Source organism: Thamnophis sirtalis, unplaced genomic scaffold, assembly GCF_051295495.1.
Source record: "Thamnophis sirtalis isolate CommonGarterSnake01/CBP01778 unplaced genomic scaffold, rThaSir2_p1.2 scaffold_4, whole genome shotgun sequence".
NCBI lineage: Eukaryota > Metazoa > Chordata > Lepidosauria > Squamata > Natricidae > Thamnophis > Thamnophis sirtalis.
In genome coordinates this window covers 57,896,717-57,917,707 of record NW_028261384.1, presented here as the reverse complement: position 1 = coordinate 57,917,707, position 20,991 = coordinate 57,896,717, and the positions used below count along the sequence as shown (strand labels likewise).

The 20,991-nt window shown below is 38.9% G+C and overlaps 1 protein-coding gene across 4 annotated transcripts in view; it reads left to right on the top strand.

The window, feature by feature from the left end:
* Positions 1–20,991, top strand: part of TGM4 (transglutaminase 4) — a 106,958-nt gene that overhangs the window by 50,142 nt on the left and 35,825 nt on the right. For all 4 annotated transcript variants that reach the window (XR_015696380.1, XM_087712982.1, XM_087712984.1 and 1 more), the window contains 3 exons: positions 45–151; positions 1,585–1,714; positions 7,541–7,659. Coding sequence is in view for 3 of the 4 variants with exons in the window: in XM_087712982.1 (XP_087569108.1) it covers positions 45–151; positions 1,585–1,714; positions 7,541–7,659 (356 nt within the window). In the remaining variant the exon portion in view is untranslated. The remainder of the gene's footprint in view (positions 1–44; positions 152–1,584; positions 1,715–7,540; positions 7,660–20,991) is intronic.

Genomic DNA, 20,991 nt, shown 5'->3' with positions numbered 1-20,991 from the left:
CTGGATGTATTAATGTTAGTCTAAATCAATTTATATTTTTCTAGGTCACACACCAATGCCATCCAATGGGACCTTCATAACCCTGAATCCAAGGACACAACAAGATGCTCAACCATGGCATGCTAACATTTGTCAAACAAATGGGAAGGAGGTATAAAGTTTTGGGATGTTCTTCATTGAAATGTTAGCTTAAAGCTGTGTTTCTCAATTTCTTCTAAATATATTAGGCCACAATTCCCAGAGGAAGTTAGATTGTATTGAGAAAAACCTATGAATTGTAAACTCAGCACATCCACCAGACATAGGATAGAGTAGTTTAGTTTTGCTTGTTATACTTACAACTTTAGCAATCTCAACAGGTAAAGTTGTGTTAGTTTTATGCAGGAAGCAAAGCAACAGTCCTGAGGCTCTTTAAATAGTAACACACTAGCATTGTTCGAAGACCAAAATACATTTCAATGAAGGCATTAAGAGGAATCCTAAGAAAAGAAATACTATGCATAAATAACTCATATAGTGATAAAAAAAGAAAAGGAGGAATGATGAAAAGAATGATAAATAGATTTACTTTCGAAACTGAATGTAAACAATTTAGATACACAACGGATGGAGAATATCTGTAGCTAATTGTTGAACTGTGGAGTCCTTGGTGCTCTCTTACTTGCTTGTTTGATTGCAGAGATTTCATTACTCAACTAAGTAACATCATCAGTGCTCAGTGCTTTGAACTTTCTATATTGAACAACTGGATAGCAAATGTAATGTGTTGACTATTGTTTTATCGACTATTGTTTAATCTCTTGAAGATTAATCTGACTCTCCCGAGCTGTTTCATTAGGCTAATGATCCTAGGTGAACTCAAACCTTATGAGAAGTGTCATCATATGACTAACCAATTTATAACAATCTTCCATTAAAAAAATGTAAGTAAACTTCTAACAAGGAAAGACTGTATTTTCTGAAGTAAAGAATTTAGCATCACTGCAACACTGATGCAGAAATTTGCATGAAATAGTGAAGTACGTTCAAACTTCTGGATGATCCAAAGCACTGAATATAAATAGTGGCACAATTCTAATGTCTCTTCTCAGAGAGAGTTAAATATGTTTGCATCTATTTTATGCAACTACTAGATCAGGTATGCTGAATGTTTTATAACCTAAGTATCATATTAATTGTCATTCATTATTGCAGAAAAGTAATGGTATGCAGGAATGAACTTGGGAGAAAGAATGAAGAGGAAAAGCATGCTCTTCTTAATCTTCTCAAATGCTTCCTATGCTTTCCCCACACCTATAAATAAAGCTGCTTCTTAGTAGACGATTCCCCAGGCTGTGGGTCTTTATCCTCTCTCCCGTGCTTAATCCCACAGGCCATTATAAGAAGACACATACCAAAGATGGAGCAAGAGAAAAAAATGACTCACTCGTATTTTAATCAACAGCCATGCTTCCCCACAAATTTGCATTCATACACAGCAATGTACACACTAGCACACTTTTCTCAATGTACATCTTCCTGCAGTATTTAGATATTTATTATATACAATGTTGTACTGTTATAAACGCCTTGTTCTTCTCTTAGTGTGAAATAGTTATAGCCAGCCCAGCTGATGCGATCATTGGAAAATATCTTCTGAAAGTGGATACAGGATCTAATATTTATAGTTCTACTAAGAATTTTATCTATATTTTGTTCAATCCTTGGTGTCAAGGTAACTAAGACAACTAGAGTGGCTTAAAAGCAAGCTATCACTGGTTATGTATGTATGTATGTATGTTAAGGTGACCAGATTTTCAGATTGGAAAAGAGGGACACCCTTGACCGGGGGGGGGGGGGGGGGGGCTTGATTAAAAAAAAATTTTTTTGTCAAAAGGTCACCCCAGGACACTGAAACCAGCATAAATACGAATCTGTTGCCAAACAAAATTTGGATCACGTGACCATGAGGATGCTGCAACGGTCGCTAAGTGTGAAAAATGATCGCAACGGTCGCTAAGTGTGAAAAATGGTCTCAACGGTCGCTAAGTGTGAAAAATGGTCATCAGTCACTTTTTTCAATGCCATTGTAACTTTGGTCACTAAATGTTTTCCCCCTCCTCGAGACTCCTCACTTCTTCCTTCATTCCTCTTGCTTATCTACCTTCACCTTATCTGTCTTCTGCTCTTTCCCTCTCTTCCTTCCTTCCTCCCTCCTTCCATCCTCTTCTTTCCTCACTCACTCCCTTCCTCCTTATTTCTCTTCCTTCCTCCTTCCATTCTTTATACGATATAAAATTCAATGAGGGTGAAACACACCAAATCTGGCAAAGCTGCCTTGCACCAACCTGGCCTGCCCATAGAATAGCAGCCACTTTGAGACACATAAACCTGGTCTGAACATATTGCATCACAAAGATTTGCAAAGATCACATTTGCAAAAAGGAACATTTCTTGTAGTAAATACATTTTATAAACAATTTAAAAGTAAAAATCCCCCCCCAAATAATAAAAAAGGTATTCTATAAATAAAAGAAATCCTTAAAAACCATTGTTAAGTATTACACCAGCAATAATTTATACTGTCACCATTTCAAACTATCATCAGAAATACGAATCTGTTGCCAAACATCAACATTTTGATCGCGTAACCATGAGGATGCCACAACGGTCGCTAAGTGTGAAAATGGTCGCTAAGTGTGAAAAATGGTCATCAGTCACTTTTTTCAATGCCATTGTATCTTCCTGATTATTAAAAGTGCAAATTCACTCAGTGTCAATCATGACTCCTGAGTCCATTTCAAAGTATTGTGCATAGAAATTTTAAAAATGGCTTGTTTCAATTTATTTTGGATAGAATCTTTTTTTAAATAGTCTAAGACAATTTAAAAAAAGAATCAACACAGAATACCACTATTTTAAAAAATCATATGCACAATAAATAAAATATTATTTTAAAATACATTGAGCCTATACTCCTTACAGTAAATGACTCATCTGGAAACAAGCCAATAGCATTTTTTGTGCTTTCAAATTTACAGATGTTCCAAAATCAGCTTAAAGTCCAAATATTTAAAGACCACCCCCCTCAAAGCTATCTTACCAGAGCTTTAAATATCTTCTGGGGAGGCCCTGTAATCCCATTCATGACAAAGGTAGGGCTTTCTCAGGAGGAAGGTTTCAGTGCCCATCCTTTGGAAACCTCCTCCAGAGCAGGGAGCCCTAACCTGCTGTCCATTCAGGAAGGCTGTACAAATTATTCTGTCTTCTAGAGCCATTGGGATTTAATATGGTTTTATCACTGGATTTTCTTTTTATTGTTTTTGTGGAATTGTTACAATGATTTTATAATAATATAATTTTATTTGGCATTTTTGTTGCTGTAAACTGCTGAAAGCCCCTGATAGAATACAAATTATTTAATAATAAATTTAAAAAGCTGGGTGCAAGATATGAAAACACTGCAAACTATTGTTCAAGATAATTTGATACCTGTTGCTCTGGTCTTTAATGCAATTCTTGCTTAAGGCAAAGCCCTCCCCCGAAAAAATGCTTCTGCCGGGCTGCGAGAGCCACGTGGAAGTTGTCTGCACAGCTGAAAAAAGGACTGTTTGCTGGGCTGGGAGGAGGAGACAGCCCCCTGCCTTCTCCCCCTTTGGCTTTGCGGAGTTCACAGCCAGCACGGGCGGCAAGTCTGGATGGAAGTTCTCCGCACGACCGGCAGCCGCTTTTTACTCCCGAGTAAAATTTTTACTCGGGAGTAAATTTTACTCCCGAGTAAAATTTTTACTCAGGAGTAAGTAAAATTTAATCCCGAGTAAAATTTTTTACAAAACATGATTTATTTTACTCACCACCAGTAAGCGCAGCTGCAACCCCAACAAGAAAGACAAAATAAAATGGAGACTCCATGCGTGCTCAGCTAAGGAGTCCAGCCAATCAGTGAGCTGGTTGGCCAGCTCACTGATTGGCTGGAGTCCAGCCAATCAACTCAGTGAGCGGCAGGCTGGGCTGGCTTAAATTTGTAGGTAGCATAGAACAGAACGATGAGCCAGCCCAGCAGCTGATGGGCGGGAGCTGCCAGCGCCCAAAAAAGCGTGCCTTTTAAAAAAGCGGGCGGGATGCGGGAAAATGCATCAAAAAGAGGGGGTGTCCCGCCAAAAGCGTTATGTCTGGTCACCTTAATGTATGTATCTATGTATGTATGTATGTATGTATGTATGTATGTATGTATGTATGTATGTACGTATGTCAGGGGTGAAAAAAATGCTTAATAAAGTAAAAAAAAGTTCCGAAAATCAGCTGTGCTGCGTGATGATAGGAACTTAAAAAAAAATTTTTTAGCATTTGGGGTCTGTTTTTGGAGGCTTCCCTGAGGCCTGCTAGGCCACAAATAGGGGGTGAGATGAGGTCCGTTTTTGCTCCCAAGAGGCTTCCCTGAGGCCTGGTAGGCCAAAAATGGGGGGGGGGTTTGCTGCAAAAGAAAGAAAGAGAGAGGGAGGGAGGGAAGGGAAGGAGAGCGTGAAAAGAGGACCACAAACCTAATTTAGTTGAGGATTCCCAGTGGTTCACAGTTATAGACATATAGTATACAATTAAAACATCCACTGGGGGGGGGGGGAATAGTAGAAAAGCAATAATAAAATAATAATTAGAGTCTTGTAATACTCTATTAAAGAGGTATTCTATAAACATTTTGCAAAAGCCAGTCAGTCAATTTCCTTTTAACCAGGTAGCTATTCCAAATGATGGTAGCTGCAATCAAAAACCAGGGCCTCCTGTCTCACCCTCATCCCTATCCCTGAATTCCCTGAAGTATGTTGTGCACCATTGTGCAGCTCATGCCTGTATTAAAAACAATTGGAAGTTTAGTACATTTTATTGTTGTTAGTTGTGAAGTCGTGTCCAACCCATTATGACCCCATGGACAACATTCCTCCAGGCCTTCCTGTCCTCTACCATCCTCTGGAATCCATTTAAACTCTCGCCAACTGCTTCAGTGACTCGATCCAGCCATCTCATTCTCTGTCGTCCCCTTCTTTTGCCCTCAATCTTTCCCAGCATTAGGCTCTTCTCCAGTGAGTTCTTCCTTCCCATTAGGTGGCCAAAGTATTTAAGTTTCATCTTCAGGATCTGGTCTTCTAAAGAGCAGTCAGGGTTGATCTCCTCTAGGACTGACCGGTTTCATCGCCTTGCAGTCCAAGAGACACACAGGAGTCTTCTCCAGCACCATAGTTCAAAGGCCTCAATTCTTTGGCACTCAGCCTTTCTTATGGTCCAGCTTTCACAGCCACACATTGCAACCGGAAAAACCATAGCCTTGACTATACATACTTTTGTTGGCAGGGTGATGTGTCTACTTTTTAGTATGCTGTCTAGATTTGCCATAGCTTTCTTCTCCTGGAGCAAGCGTCTTTTAATTTCTTTTTTAAATATATATTTTATTCATTTTCACATTCCATTTTACAGTCACTTATATACTGGATATTTGCTATAAGAAAAGAAATAAAATAAAATAAAAAAAGAAAACTCATCATTCACAACCCCACCTGACACTTCCATCCTCCATACACCCCATCTTCCCCCTCCAGCTTTCCTTTCCTCCCTCTAACACTCCCCTTCCCTACTTCCCTTTCCCCTCAAACCTTCCTTTCTCCCCTTCCTCCTAGCATTCCCCTTACGCCCTCCTTACATTCCCCTTACTCCTTCCTTACTCCTCCCTCTTCTTTCCCTCTACCTCTCCCCTTGGTGTGTTCCTTTATTCAGCTCTTATTTATTAATATTGAACTATAATATGATAAAAAATAAAGAATAAAAAATAAATAAAATAAACCAAGGAAAAAAAAATATAAAGAAAGAAAAGAAAAAAGAAAGAACAACCATATACAAGTGCATTCTTCTTCTTATTGAAACTATATTAGCACCCACCCACCCACCCCCCATAGATCCCCATCCCTAATCCCCCCGACTTCCCAGGGCCCACACCTGGCACTGCCCTCTGTCAAACCCCTTCTAAAGTATCTTATGATCGTATGAATTAAAAATAAAAGTAATATAAAAAAAATAGATAAAAAGAAATTACAAATTATAAAAAGGAAAAGAAAAGAAAAAAAAGAGAAAAAAAGAAAAAAAAGAACTCTTTGTATTAAGCTCAGCCCCCCATCTTTATTTATGTTTAAACAGTATAAATCATTCTGTATGTATTTTATTCTCGTCTCTTGCTTCTTTGTTATTTACCCCACCCTCCTGTAGACTCTCCAATTCATCTTCCTTAACCTTATATTCAAATAAACATTTATACAAATTTGTGCAGACATCAGTTTACAATCCAACTCAAAATAATCTCACCAAACTTTCCCTTCTAGTAAAATTTAAGCAGCGTGGGTCATTCCACATATTCAAATATTACTTTACACAAGAATCAGTTTGCATTCTATCTTAAAATAATCTCATCAAGCTTTCCCTTCTAATAGGATTTAAACAACGTAAATCATTCCGCATACATTTTACCCTCGTCCCTTGCTTCTCTGATGTTTACCACTATTTCCCATAGTCCCTCCAAATAATCTTTCTTAACCTTATTTTCGAACAGTAATTCACCCAAGAGTCAAAATTTATACAAATTTGTGCAGACATCAATTTACAATCTAGCTCAAAATAATCTCACCAAACTTTCCCTTCTAGTAAAATTTAAGCAGCGTGGATCATTCCACATATTCAAATATTACTTTACACAAGAATCAGTTTGCATTCTATCTTAAAATAATCTCATCAAGCTTTCCCTTCTAATAGGATTTAAACAACGTAAATCATTCCGCATGCATTTTACCCTTGTCCCTTGCTTCTCCAATATTTACCACTATTTCCCATCTTTTAATTTCTTGACTGCACTCCCCATCTGCGGTGATCTTGGAGTCCAGGAAAATAAAATCTGGAAAATAGTATATTAGTCTAGCAATAACAAACAGATAGTTTTACAGGCATGAGTCATTGCATTTAAGATTTTCCTGCCCCAGATAGAGATGTACTAGTACATCAACCAAAATTGGGCTGAAGCTCTCCTGGCCACAACTCCACCTGTTGTTCAAACAGGACCTGGGAGGCCACTGTGGGAAACAGATGGACCTTGGTCTGATTCAGCAGGGCTGTTCTTATATGATATGGATAGAACTCCAGAGAGATAAATTTTACCCATTAAACAAGTAGAGATTTAGTCAAGGAAAACCTTAATTGAATATTTAATCTTCTGTAATTCTTGGGTAACTGTAGCTGTATAAGAAAACCTAGAACATATTAATAAGAAAGGCTCTGAACTGAAATCTATCAGTCTGCTTATCTGAAAATTCACCACATTATTTTGGAGACCAACAGTCACTGTTTTTGGTGTCCATCCCTAAGTATACAGTTTCCCAGCCAAAGAGATTCAGAGCATTACCCTGAATGGATTCAAACTGTGAAGAAAATAAATTAACCTCCTCCTCCACCCCATTGTTGATGATCCTGTTGATATTTCATTGCATAAGGTCTTGGCCTCCTAAATCTGCTTACATGTCTATTTTAGCAGATTCTGTTTTTATGCCAAATGATGATGAAAGAGTGGAGTACATCCTCAATGATACTGGCTACATTTATGTAGGATCAGTAGCAAATATTCGTGGAAGGCCATGGAATTTTGGGCAGGTAAGAAAGAATTTTTTATTTATTCCCTCAACCATGAATGTTTCTCCATGTAGAAGAATGTGAAATAACTTTTAAGGAATGAAAAAACACTAAGGAAGAAAAAATAGCAAGTTCAGTCCTAGAAAAGGGGAATTATTGAGAAAGAAACTCAGAATAACCCTAACTTGTAAGAGAGGGCAGAAGGAACATGCTTTCAACATTCTTGTATTTTACTTACATAGTATCGGTGGTGGGTTTCAAAATATTTTACTACCTATTCTGTGGGTGTAGCCTATTTTGTGGGCATGGCTTGGTGGTCATGTGACTGGCTGGGAGTGGCTTGGTAGTCGTGTGACTGGGCGGGCATGGCCAAATTGTAAAATGTGGTGAAACTCACTTAACAATGCTCTTGCTTAACAACCAAAATTTTGGGCTCAATTGTGATCATAAATTATGTCTGTCTGTCTGTCTGTCTGTCTGTCTGTCTGTCTGTCTGTCTGTCTGTCTGTCTTTCTTTCTTCCCTCCTTCCTTCCTTCTTTCTTGTGTGTCTCTCCCTTTCTTTCTTTCTTTCCTTCTTTTCTTTTTGTTTCTTTCTTCCTTCCTTCCTTCCTTCTTCCTTTCTTTCTTGTGTGTCTCTCTCCCACTTTCTTTTTCTTTCTTTCTCTTTCTTTCTTCCTTCCTTCCTTCCTTCCTTCCTTCCTTTCTTTCTTTCTTTCTTTCTCTCTCTTTCTATCTTTGCCTCTCTCTTTTTCTCTCTCTCCCTTCCTTCCTTTCTCTTCCTTTTTCTCACTCTTTTTCTTTCTTTCTCTCTCCCCCCCCCCACTCTCTCTCTCACACACATCCCTTCCTGTTGGTGAAAGTTTATGTTTTGCCAGCTGGGAGGCTGGCAAATAAGCCTCACTATCCATTTAAAACTAACTCTATCACCCTACGCACATTTAACTGGAGTGAGTGGGGTGGGGGTGATTTTCATGGGGGCAGAAGGGGGACTTGGCACTTGGCACCAAAGGCTTCACTTCTGAGATGCTCCCGTCTTCCTATCTATAGCCATAGGCATTGAAAGCCTGAAAATGTTTTCATGAGGGTAAGCAGCTCCACGAATTGCATTGGGGAATCAGACCAACAGACAGCGATGACTGGAAAGGAGAGACGTTTGGCTTTTGGGGGTCCTGCTCTGCTTAGCTCCTGGGAGGGCTTAGGCGGCGGCGGCAGCTCCTGGGGAGTGAAGTCACCGTGGCCATTGTCTCCCTTGAGCTGCCTGCCGAGTCTCTGAGGCACCTGTTGCTTGCAGGAGGAGGGCAATGGAGTGGGGAGAAATCCATGCATTAGAGGGGGGAGAAGGCCATCCCTTGCAGAAGCTCAGCCTTCTCCCCCCGCCCCTCTACACATGGATTTCTCCCCACCCCATTGTACATGAGGTGGCTGTCAAAGAGAATGAACTCGGGGCTTCTTCTAACAGTCAAGTCCTCCGCTCCAGTAAAGGAAGTGGGTGGGTGGGGCAAGCATGGTGCAGACAGGCAGGGCAAGAGAGAGAGAGCGGTGACCAGGCAGGCAGGGGGAGCAAGCAGGGGCAGGCTAGGGAAGGGACAGTACCACTACGGGGTCTCCGGCTCTATGAGTATGCAAATGTAGGCCCAATTTCTGCTATCGATACAGGCGTACGGGTGCGGACCGGTCGGAACCCACTGCACAGTATATGTATACCTGAAACCATTGCAGTATCTATTTCCTCACCTGGTTCCTATTTTGAGAGGCTGACACCTGTTTTGGTTTCTCCCAAATCACTCAATTTTCTCACTTTTTCAGTAATTTGATGAAGAAAGTTCATGGTATAAAATCCTTCTATCTTCCTAAGTGACTAGAAAAACAATGAGCAAGGAATGTTGAAATTCTGGTCAAGAATATACATTAAAGTGGAGTAGGCAACAGGAAGTGGAGAAAAAGAGCTGTTTTCTTTCTCACTGTCATGAAACATTTCTTAAATGCCATTGCATTTCTCTGTTGTCATGGGTGTTTCCCACAAAAACTACTTAATCTGCACACAATTGTTAAAATGTTAATAAAATTACAAATGTATGTGTTTATGGCATCTTTAAATGTCAAGTATGATTTATAGGAAACTTTATCTCTATGAGATGCTTAATACATTAAGAAAGACTCTTTTCAACATACTGTGAATATGTCTGCATAAAATGATTTTTACAGTGATGGGTATTTCTATCATTAAGTACTATTCATTGGGAAATAATAATAATAATAATAATAATAATAATAATAATAATAATAATAAACCTGCCAACCCATACAATATGGTGAAAAAAACAAATAAGAATTCCATACCGCATCGGTCGTCGCGCAGGTTAACAAGGGCTGTGGTGGATGTTGGGGTCCCTGGACATCCATCAACAAGTGGGCTACAAGTGGACCAGCCAACAAAATGACAAAAATATAGTGCAGATGAAAATCGTGCCATAATGGCCTGTTACTACAACTCAGAGCCAGAAAAAAGAGGCTATTTAAAGCGAATGTATGAATTATGGAAACAACAATATCCAGATTCAAATGTTAGTGAACAACGACTAGCAGATCAAAGGCGATTTATTATACGGAATAAAGTGTTTAGTGAAGTTGAACATGAGGAAATTCAGGCAAATTGCAAAACCCAAAAAACAATATCACAAGCGGAAATAACTGATATTCAAGACACAACTAAAGACATTATAGTAGAACTCCCAGAAGAAGCTCTCGGGGAGGAAATAACATCACCACCACTAGAACCAGTTATCACTGAACCAACTGATGAACTAACTCAAAAACAAAAAGAATTGAAGGATAAGATCATGGAGCCTTTTCTGCTTAATGAGGAAAGGCAATGTTTACCATCACTAAAAACTGTGCCTAAGAAAATTTTGGCCCCTATCATGAAAATGGTTAATGCAGTGTTTTCAACAATTGAATCAGGATCCATCTTAGAAACAAACCAGTTAATGTACAGCACAGCTGTAATAGTCACTAATGAACTAGGCATTAAAATCAAAGTACCTAGTCACACAACAGAAAAAGCATCAAAGCCAAAGTGGAAAATCCGATTAGAACAAAAAGTCAAAAAATTAAGGGCAGATGCTAGTAACTTAAAGAACATGCATGAGCAATGGCTCAAAAACAAAAAAATCATAGATCGGTTAATCAGAAGATATAGATTGGATACAAGAAACATCAATGAAGCTGTAGAGATTGTAAAACAGCAGATAATAGCAACAGCTAGAAAAATTGAAAGATATGAGGCACGAATCATCCAATATAAACAAAATCAGCAATTTCGATCAGACCAACGGCGTTTTTATCAAAGTCTTAATGTGAATGGTGGAATGGTTTTTCACACCAAAAGTGAAAAACCAGAAAAACAGGCCACAGTTGAATTCTGGAAAAAATTGTGGGAAAATGCAAAGGACTACAACAAGGAAGCAAAGTGGATACATGACTTTGAGAAAAGCATTGGCAACAAACAAATGCAAGTATTAGAAACAACAACTGAGATGGTCAAAAATCGAGTAAAAAAGGTAAAGAATTGGACATCACCTGGAAAGGACCAATTACATGGTTTGTGGCTCAAATATCTGACCAGTTTACATGCAATATTGGCCAGGCAACTGAATGAAATTTTACAAAAAGGCCAAATGGATAAATGGTTGACAACTGGAAAAACATACTTGATTCAGAAAGATGCAACTAAAGGAACAACACCTGAAAACTACAGACCAATAACATGCTTGCCAACAACCTTCAAATTACTCACAGGCATTATTGCAGATAACATGATGGATTATTTGGAAACAAACAACATCTTGCCAGTAGAGCAAAAAGGCAACAAAAGAAGGAGCAGGGGCACAAAAGATCAGCTCCTAATTGATAAAATGATATTAGAAAATTGTAAGAACAGAAAAACGAACTTGAATATGGTCTGGATTGATTACAAAAAAGCACTTGACTCACTGCCACATAGTTGGATCATAAAATGCTTACAAACAACTGGCATTAGCAAAAATATTACATCCTTTACTGAAAAGGCGATGAAACAATGGAGAACTGAGTTGGCAGTAGGGAATGAGATCTACGGAATGGTTAATATCAAGCGAGGAATTTTCCAGGGTGACTCACTTTCACCTCTTCTCTTCATCATCGCAATGATCCCACTATCAGTAATCTTAAAAAAAATGAAATTAGGCTACCAAACAGCCAAAGAAGCTGAAAAAAATTCGCATTTACTATATATGGATGATTTGAAACTCTATGGAAAGTCAGAAATAGAAATCTAATCATTGACAAACACAGTCCGAGTATTCAGCACAGATATTTCAATGCAGTTTGGCATGGAAAAATGTGCCACTGTATCCATAAAAAGGGGCAAAATCACTGCATGTGAGGGAATTGAAATGCCCAATGGCCAACTATTTAAATACAATGAACATGAAGCCTACAAATACATAGGCATTCTGCAGTTGGTTAACATCAAGCATGGAGAAGTAAAAACTATTGTCAGGCGAGAGTACACCAACAGAGTTAGGAAAATTTTGAAATCTAAATTGAATGGTGGAAATACAATCAAGGCCATAAATACCTGGGCAATACCAGTTATAAGATACACAGCTGGTATAGTTAACTGGACACAAGCTGATTTGGACATTTTGGACCAAAAAACCAGGAAACTAATGACAATGCACTACAGTTTACATCCACATGGTGATACTGATAGATTATACCTGCCCCGAAAATCAGGTGGCAGAGGATTATTACAAGTGAAGCAAACAGTTGAAGAAGAAAAACATGCACTGGCTGATTATTTAAAAGAAAGTCAAGAACATCTATTAATCGAAGTAAAGAACAAAAATCTACTGAAGGCCCAACAGATGAAACAAGAATACAGAAAAGATGTGATAAAATCAAGAATGGAGAGTTGGCAGAACAAAGCACTGCATGGCCAATTTCTGGAAAAATAAAAGATAAAGTGGACAGTGAACAAACTTGGTTATGGTTAACAACAGGTGCATTAAAGAAAGAAACAGAGTCACTAATCCTGGCTGCGCAAGAACAAGCTATCCGCACAAATGCCATTAAGGCCAAAATCGAAAAATCCTCTGATGATGCCAAATGCAGACTTTGCAAAGAAGCTGATGAAACTGTTGATCACATCCTCAGCTGCTGTAAAAAAATTGCGCAGACTGATTATAAATTGCGGCACAATTCAGTAGCACAAATGATCCACTGGAATTTGTGCAAAAATTATAATATTAAAACAGCAACAAACTGGTGGGAACATCAGCCTGAAAAAGTCACCGAAAATCAGATGGTCAAGATCTTGTGGGATTTCCGTATACAAACAGACAAAATACTGGTGCATAATACACCAGACATCACACTGGTTGAGAAAAATAAGGTCACAATCATAGACATCGCAATACCAGGGGATAGCAGGGTCGCCGAGAAGGAACATGAAAAAATTGCAAAATACCAGGACTTAAAAATCGAAATTCAACGATTATGGCACAAACCAGCAGTGGTAATTCCAGTGGTAATTGGCACATTGGGTGCTATTCCAAAAGCACTGGAATTACATTTAAAACAGTTAAAAATTGACAAAATCACCATCAGTCAAATGCAAAAAGCCGCACTGCTTGGATCTGCACGCATATTACAAAAATACATTATGACGTCCTAGGTCCCTGGGTGGAGCCCGACTAGTAACCAATGCCAAATCCGGCAAAACAACTGGCCGCTGTGATACAATTGTATAATAAATTGCAGCACAATTCAGTAGCACAAATGATCCATTGGAATTTGTGCAAAAATTATAATATTAAAACAGCAACAAACTGGTGGGAACATCAGCCTGAAAAAGTCACCGAAAAACAGATGGTCAAGATCTTGTGGGATTTCCATATACAAACAGACAAAATACTGGCGGATAATATACCAGACATCACACTGGTTGAGAAAAATAAGGTCACAATCATAGACATCGCAATACCAGGTGATAGCAGGGTCGCCGAGAAGGAACATAAAAAAATTGCAAAATACCAGGACTTAAAAATCGAAATTCAACGACTATGGCACAAACCAGCAGTGGTAATTCCAGTGGTAATTGGCACATTGGGTGCTATTCCAAAAGCACTGGAATTACATTTAAAACAGTTAAAAATTGACAAAATCACCATCAGTCAAATGCAAAAAGCTGCACTGCTTGGATCTGCACGCATATTACGAAAATACGTTACGACGTCCTAGGCCCCTGGGTGGGGCCCGACTAGTAACCAATGCCAAATCCGGCGAAACAACTGGCCGCTGTGATACAATTGTATAATAATAATAATAATGGCGCATAATACACCAGACATCACACTGGTTACAATCATAGACATCGCAATACCAGGTGATAGCAAGGTCGATGAGAAGGAATATGAAAAAATCGCGAAATACCAGGACTTAAAAATCAAAATTCAATGACTATGGCACAAACTAGCAGTGGTAATTCCAGTGGTGATCAGCACACTGGGTGCTATTCCAAACGCACTGGAATTACATTTAAAACAGTTAAAAATTGACAAAATCACCATCAGTCAAATGCAAAAAGCCGCACTGCTTGGATCTGCACGCATATTACGTGCCAATTTCCACTGGAATTACTACTGCTGGTTTGTGCCATAGTCGTTGAATTTCGATTTTTAAGTCCTGGTATTTTGCGATTTTTTCATGTTCCTTCTCGGCGACCCTGCTATCACCTGGTATTGCAATGTCTATGATTGTGACCTTATTTTTCTCAACCAGTGTGATGTCTGGTATATTATCCGCCAGTATTTTGTCTGTTTGTATATGGAAATCCCACAAGATCTTGACCATCTGTTTTTCGGTGACTTTTTCAGGCTGATGTTCCCACCAGTTTGTTGCTGTTTTAATATTATAATTTTTGCACAAATTCCAATGGATCATTTGTGCTACTGAATTGTGCCGCAATTTATAATCAGTCTGCGCGATTTTTTTACAGCAGCTGAGTATGTGATCAACAGTTTCATCAGCTTCTTTGCAAAGTCTGCATTTGGCATCATCAGAGGATTTTTCGATTTTGGCCTTAATGGCATTTGTGCGGATAGCTTGTTCTTGCGCAGCCAGGATTAGTGACTGTTTCTTTCTTTAATGCACCTGTTGTTAACCATAACCAAGTTTGTTCATTGTCCACTTTATCTTTTATTTTTTCCAGAAATTGGCCATGCAGTGCTTTGTTCTGCCAACTCTCCATTCTTGATTTTATCACATCTTTTCTGTATTCTTGTTTCGTCTGTTGGGCCTTCAGTAGATTTTTGTTCTTTACTTCGATTAATAGATATTTTTGACTTTCTTTTAAATAATCAGCCAGTGCATGTTTTTCTTCTTCAACTGTTTGCTTCACTTGAGAGACCGCCTGCTGCCAATTACCTCCCACAGACCCATTAGATCTCACAGGGTTGGCCTCCTCCGGGTGCCGTCTACCAGCCAATGCCACCTGGCTATTACCCGGGGGAGGGCCTTCTCTGTGGCAGCTCCGGCCCTCTGGAATGAACTCCCCGCAGGGATTCGGACCCTCACCGCTCTCCAGGCCTTCCGAAAATCCGTCAAAACCTGGCTTTGCTGGCAGGCCTGGGGGTGATGAGTTCCCTCCCCTCTCGACATGTATGGTTGTGCGACTGTTGTCTACTTTTATTATTTGTATTTTGTCTTTTATGTTCCCCCTTTTTTCCCCCCCTTGAATTGTTCGCCGCCCTGAGTCCTCCCGGAGAAGGGCGGCATACAAATAATAAAATACATACAATACATACATACTTTTAATAATCCTCTGCCATCTGATTTTCGGGGCAGATATAGTCTATCAGTATCACCATGTGGTTGTAAACTGTAGTGCATTGTCATTAGTTTCCTGGTTTTTCGGTCCAAAAGGTCCAAATCAGCTTGTGTCCAGTTAACTATACCAGCTGTGTATCTTATAACTGGTATTGCCCAGGTATTTATGGCTTTGATTGTATTTCCACCATTCAATTTAATAATTTCAATTATTATTATTATTATACAATTGTATCACAGCGGCCAGTTGTTTCGCCGGATTTGGCATTGGTTACTAGTCGGGCCCCACCCAGGGGCCTAGGACGTTGTAATATGTGTGCGTATTTTTGTAATATGCGTGCAGATCCAAGCAGTGCGGCTTTTTGCATTTGACTGATGGTGATTTTGTCAATTTTTAATTGTCAAAATTATTATTATTATTATTATTATTATTATTATTATTATTATCATCATCATTGTTGTTGTTGTACAATTGTATCACAGCGGCCAGTTGTTTCTCCGGATTTGGCATTGGTTACTAGTCGGGCCCCACCCAGGGGCCTAGGACGTCGTAACGTATTTTCGTAATATGCGTGCAGATCCAAGCAGTGCGGCTTTTTGCATTTGACTGATGGTGATTTTGTCAATTTTTAACTGTTTTAAATGTAATTCCAGTGCTTTTGGAATAGCACCCAGTGTGCCAATTACCACTGGAATTACCACTGCTGGTTTGTGCCATAGTCGTTGAATTTCGATTTTTAAGTCCTGGTATCTTGCGATTTTTTCATGTTCCTTCTCGGCGACCCTGCTATCACCTGGTATTGCGATGTCTATGATTGTGACCTTATTTTTCTCAACCAGTGTGATGTCTGGTGTATTATGCGCCAGTATTTTGTCGGTTTGTATACGGAAATCCCACAAGATCTTGACCATCTGATTTTCGGTGACTTTTTCAGGCTGATGTTCCCACCAGTTTGTAGCTGTTTTAATATTATAATTTTTGCACAAATTCCAATGGATCATTTGTGCTACTGAATTGTGCCGCAATTTATAATCAGTCTGCGCGATTTTTTTACAGCAGCTGAGTATGTGATCAACAGTTTCGTCAGCTTCTTTGCAAAGTCTGCATTTGGCATCATCAGAGGATTTTTCTATTTTGGCCTTAATGGCATTTGTGCGGATAGCTTGTTCTTGCGCAGCCAGGATTAGTGACTCTGTTTCTTTCTTTAATGTACCTGTTTTTAACCATAACCAAGTTTGTTCACTGTCCACTTTATCTTTTATTTTTTCCAGAAATTGACCATGCAGTGCTTTGTTCTGCCAACTCTCCATTCTTGATTTTATCACATCTTTTCTGTATTCTTGTTTTGTCTGTTGGGCCTTCAGTAGATTTTTGTTCTTTACTTCGATTAATAGATGTTCTTGAGTGTCTTTTAAATAATCAGCCAGTGCATGTTTTTCTTCTTCAACTGTTTGCTTCACTTGTAATAATCCTCTGCCACCTGATTTTCGGGGCAGATATAGTCTATCAGTATCACCACGTGGATGTAAACTGTAGTGCATTGTCATTAGTTTCCTGGTTTTTCGGTCCAAAAGGTCCAAATCAGCTTGTGTCCAGTTAACTATGCCAGCTGTGTATCTTATAACTGGTATTGCCCAGGTATTTATGGCCTTGATTGTATTTCCACCATTCAATTTAGATTTCAAAATTTTCCTAACTCTGTTGGTGTACTCTCGCCTGACAATAGTTTTTACTTCTCCATGCTTGATGTTATCCAACTGCAGAATGCCTAAGTATTTGTAGGCTTCATTTTCTTTGCATTTAATTAGTTGGCCATTGGGCATTTCAATTCCCTCAGATGCAGTGATTATTATTATTATTATTATTATTATTATTATTATTATTATTATTATTATACAATTGTATCACAGCGGCCAGTTGTTTCGCCGGATTTGGCATTGGTTACTAGTCGGGCCCCACCGATTATTATTATTATTATTATTATTATTATTATTATTATTATTATTATTATTATTTGGTTAATCTTTGGTGAGATTCACAGCCTTTGGGGCTGGTTGGTAGCTCAACAGCTCGAGTCCTAACCAAGGACCTAGGAACTGTTAAGGTAACATCGGAGGATATAAGCTGTTCCAAGTAGGGTGGTTTTTTGTAGAATCAGAATGTTCAAGTCCGATAAATTTAAAATTTCCAAATAGTGAGGTAGCCCTTTAGGTATTGCTCCAAGGGCTCCAATTACAATCGGGAGAACACACGATTTCTTTTTCCACAGTCGTTCAACTTCAATTTGCAGGTCCCGGTACTTTGTGATTTTTTCTTGCTGTTTATCTTCAATTCGTGCATCTCCAGGTATTGCAATGTCAATGAACCCATACTTTTTTCTTTTCAACTATTGTTATGTCAGGTGTGTTGTGGGCCAAGTGCCTGTCAGTCTGAATTCTGAAGTCCCACAAGATCTTGACTTTCTCATTCTCTAAAACCTTCTCAACCTGATTGTCCCAGTGGTTTTTGCTGTACTCAGATCCAAACTTTTGGCACAATTTCCAGTGAATGATTTTAGCAACACGGTCATGGCATTGTAGGTAGTCAGTTTGTGAAATTTTGCTGCACCCACTGATCAAGTGGTCAACTGTCTTGTCTTTCTCATTACAGAGGCAACATTTGCTGTTGGTGGTAACATGTTAAATTTTTGCCTTCATGCAGTTTGTGGCTAAGGCTTGTTCTTGAGCTGCCAAAATAAAGCCTTCTGTTTCTTTTTTTCAGTGCTTCTGATCTTAACCAGTTCCAAGTTAGCTTTTGATCAGCTTTGCCTTCAATACTTTTCAAGTATTGGCTATGCATAGCCTTGTTTTTCCAATTTTCAGCTCGCTTCTCAATTACTTCTTTCTTATATTCAGCTTTTGACTTAGTTGTCTTTAAAAGGCCTCCTTTATTTACTTCCGTAATCATTGGTTCTTCACTTTTCTGGATGTAATCATTCAAGCTGTGTTTTTCTTCTTCCACAGTCTGTTTTACTTTGTAGGAGTCCTTGACCACCCTCTGCTCTTGGTAGATATAATTGGTCAACATCACTTTTAGGGTGCAAAGCATGATTCATTGTCGTAAGCTTCCTTGTTTTTCTGTCCAACCTGTCCAACTCTATCTGGGTCCATCAATTATTCCTGAAGAGTATCGAATCACAGGTATAGCCCAGGTATTTATGGCTTTTATGATGTTTCCTCCACTCAATTTGGACTTTAATATCTTGTGAATTCGTTGAATGTACTTGGCTGAAGTTAATTCCTTGACTTTATTATGCATTAAATCAGAGCCCTCTAAAATCCCCAAGTACTTGTAGCCTTCTTCTGTTTTTTCTGCCTTTATCATTTCTACATTCTCAAGTTCTATTCCATCATCTTCTATGACCTTGCCTGCTTTGGTTGCCATTGTTGCACTTTTGTCAATTCCAAACTGCATACCAATGTCTTAGCTAAATTCTTTTGTGCTTTCAATTAATAAATTCAATTCAGCTTTTGTTTTACCAAACAGCTTCAAATCATCCATGTACACCATGTACGAAATTTTCAGTCTTTTCTTTGCAAGTTCGTATCCATAGTTCATCTTCTTCAAAATGATTGTCAGTGGTAGCATTGAGAGTATAAAAACTAGGGGTGAAAGAGAATCACCCTGGAAAATGCCTCGTTTAATTTCAACTTCACCCAGTACTTCTTCATTAGCTATAAGCTTCATTTTCCAGAGGTTCATTGAAGTTTCCATGAATTTTTGTATGTTGCTGCTGATGCCAAAGATTTTCAGGCATTTCTTGATCCAGCTATGGGGAACTGAATCAAATGCTTTCTTATAGTCTATCCAAGCCATGTTCATCTTTTCTTTGAATTATTTAGTATTAGTTTGTCAATCAACAGTTGGTCCTTTGTTCCTCTTGAATTTTTGCAGCATCCTTTCTGTTCTACAGAAAGCAAGTTATTTCTTTCCAAGTTTCCAAGTAAATTTGGTTTGTAATGATACCAGTAAGAAGCTTGTATGTTGTTGGCAAACAGGTGATTGACCTATAGTTTTCAGGATCCTTTCCTTTTCCTTTATCTTTTTGGATCAAAAATGTCCTTCCAGTTGTCATCCATTAATCCTTTTCATCCTTTTAAGATGTGGTTCATTTGGGCTGCCAATCTTTTGTGCACACTTGTAAGTGCCTTTAACCAGAAGCCATGTAACTCATCTGGTCTAGGTGCACTCCAGTTCTTCCTTTTTCTTGACTGTCTTTGCACCATTTCATTTGTTATTTTCACATCTTCCATTTTATGCACTTTAATAGAGTCCTCAATGTGTTTGATCCATTTTGCATTTCTGTTGTGCTTCTTGTTGTTTTTCCACAAATTCTTCCAGAATTTCAGAGCTTTCTCTTTATCAGGTTTTTCATTTTTGTTACTCCATCTTCACTTTCTAAGCTCTTATAAAACTGGTGCTGATTTGCTCTGAACTGTGAGTTTTCCTTGAATTGAGTTACTCGGTTTTCATATCTTTTAATTTTTTTAGCAATGGCAGCAACCCTCTGCTTCAGCTCTTCAATTACTATCGCAATCTCTCTATTCTCCAAATCATATCTTGCTTCCAAGCTGCTTTTGACTTGCTTGTTCTTTAGCTGACCTTGCCTTAGGTTCTTCAAGTTGCTCAAGTCTCCATGAAATTTTTTGATCTTCAATTCCAACGGAATTTTCCATTTAGGCTTCCTCTTCTTGCCTCTTTGGTTCTTTTGTATTTTCAAACCCAATTCTTTGGTGGTTATGAAGGCTGCTGCATACATCAGCTGGTTTGTTTCAGATAATGTAGTAGTTTGAATGGTTTGCACAGCCTCATTGACCTTTTTTAGTACCTTTCTCAATTCTTTCCGGTTCACTTGGTTCAGCTTTGGCAAACTTGTTCTTTCAGCATCTTCCATTTGATGCTTTATTTTCTCAGCTAATTGAGCAATATCTGTTGGTGTTTGTATTCATTAAACATGAAACTCTGTCAACTGATTATTATCATCATCATCATCATCGTTGTTGTTGTTGTTGTTGTTATTAATCATGCACAGTCAGCCAGGTGTTCAGTTTGGGTTTGGCATTTACAAAGGACCTGGGATAGGCAAATCTGGATATTTGATGGTGTTACAGATATCGTTACAGGATGGAAGCAGTTCCAAGTAAAGCCGCCTTCTGCAATTGATTGATGGCAAATTTGCCAATGCCTATGAACCATTTTTGGCTCATGTGCCATAAGGGAGAGCGCAGGGGGTCGTGCGCAGGTGTGCTGCACCCATAATGCAATGTGCGATTTCCCCCAGTGCACATGCGTGCATGAGAAGCGCTCCCCCCTTTTTTGCATGCTTTTTTTGCTCTCCCCAGGCTCCAGAGGCTTTATAGGAGCCTGGGGAAGACTAAAACAGCATCCCCGACTCCCCCGGAGGCCCTCTGGAGGCTTCAGGGACCTTCAGAAGGTTTCCCTG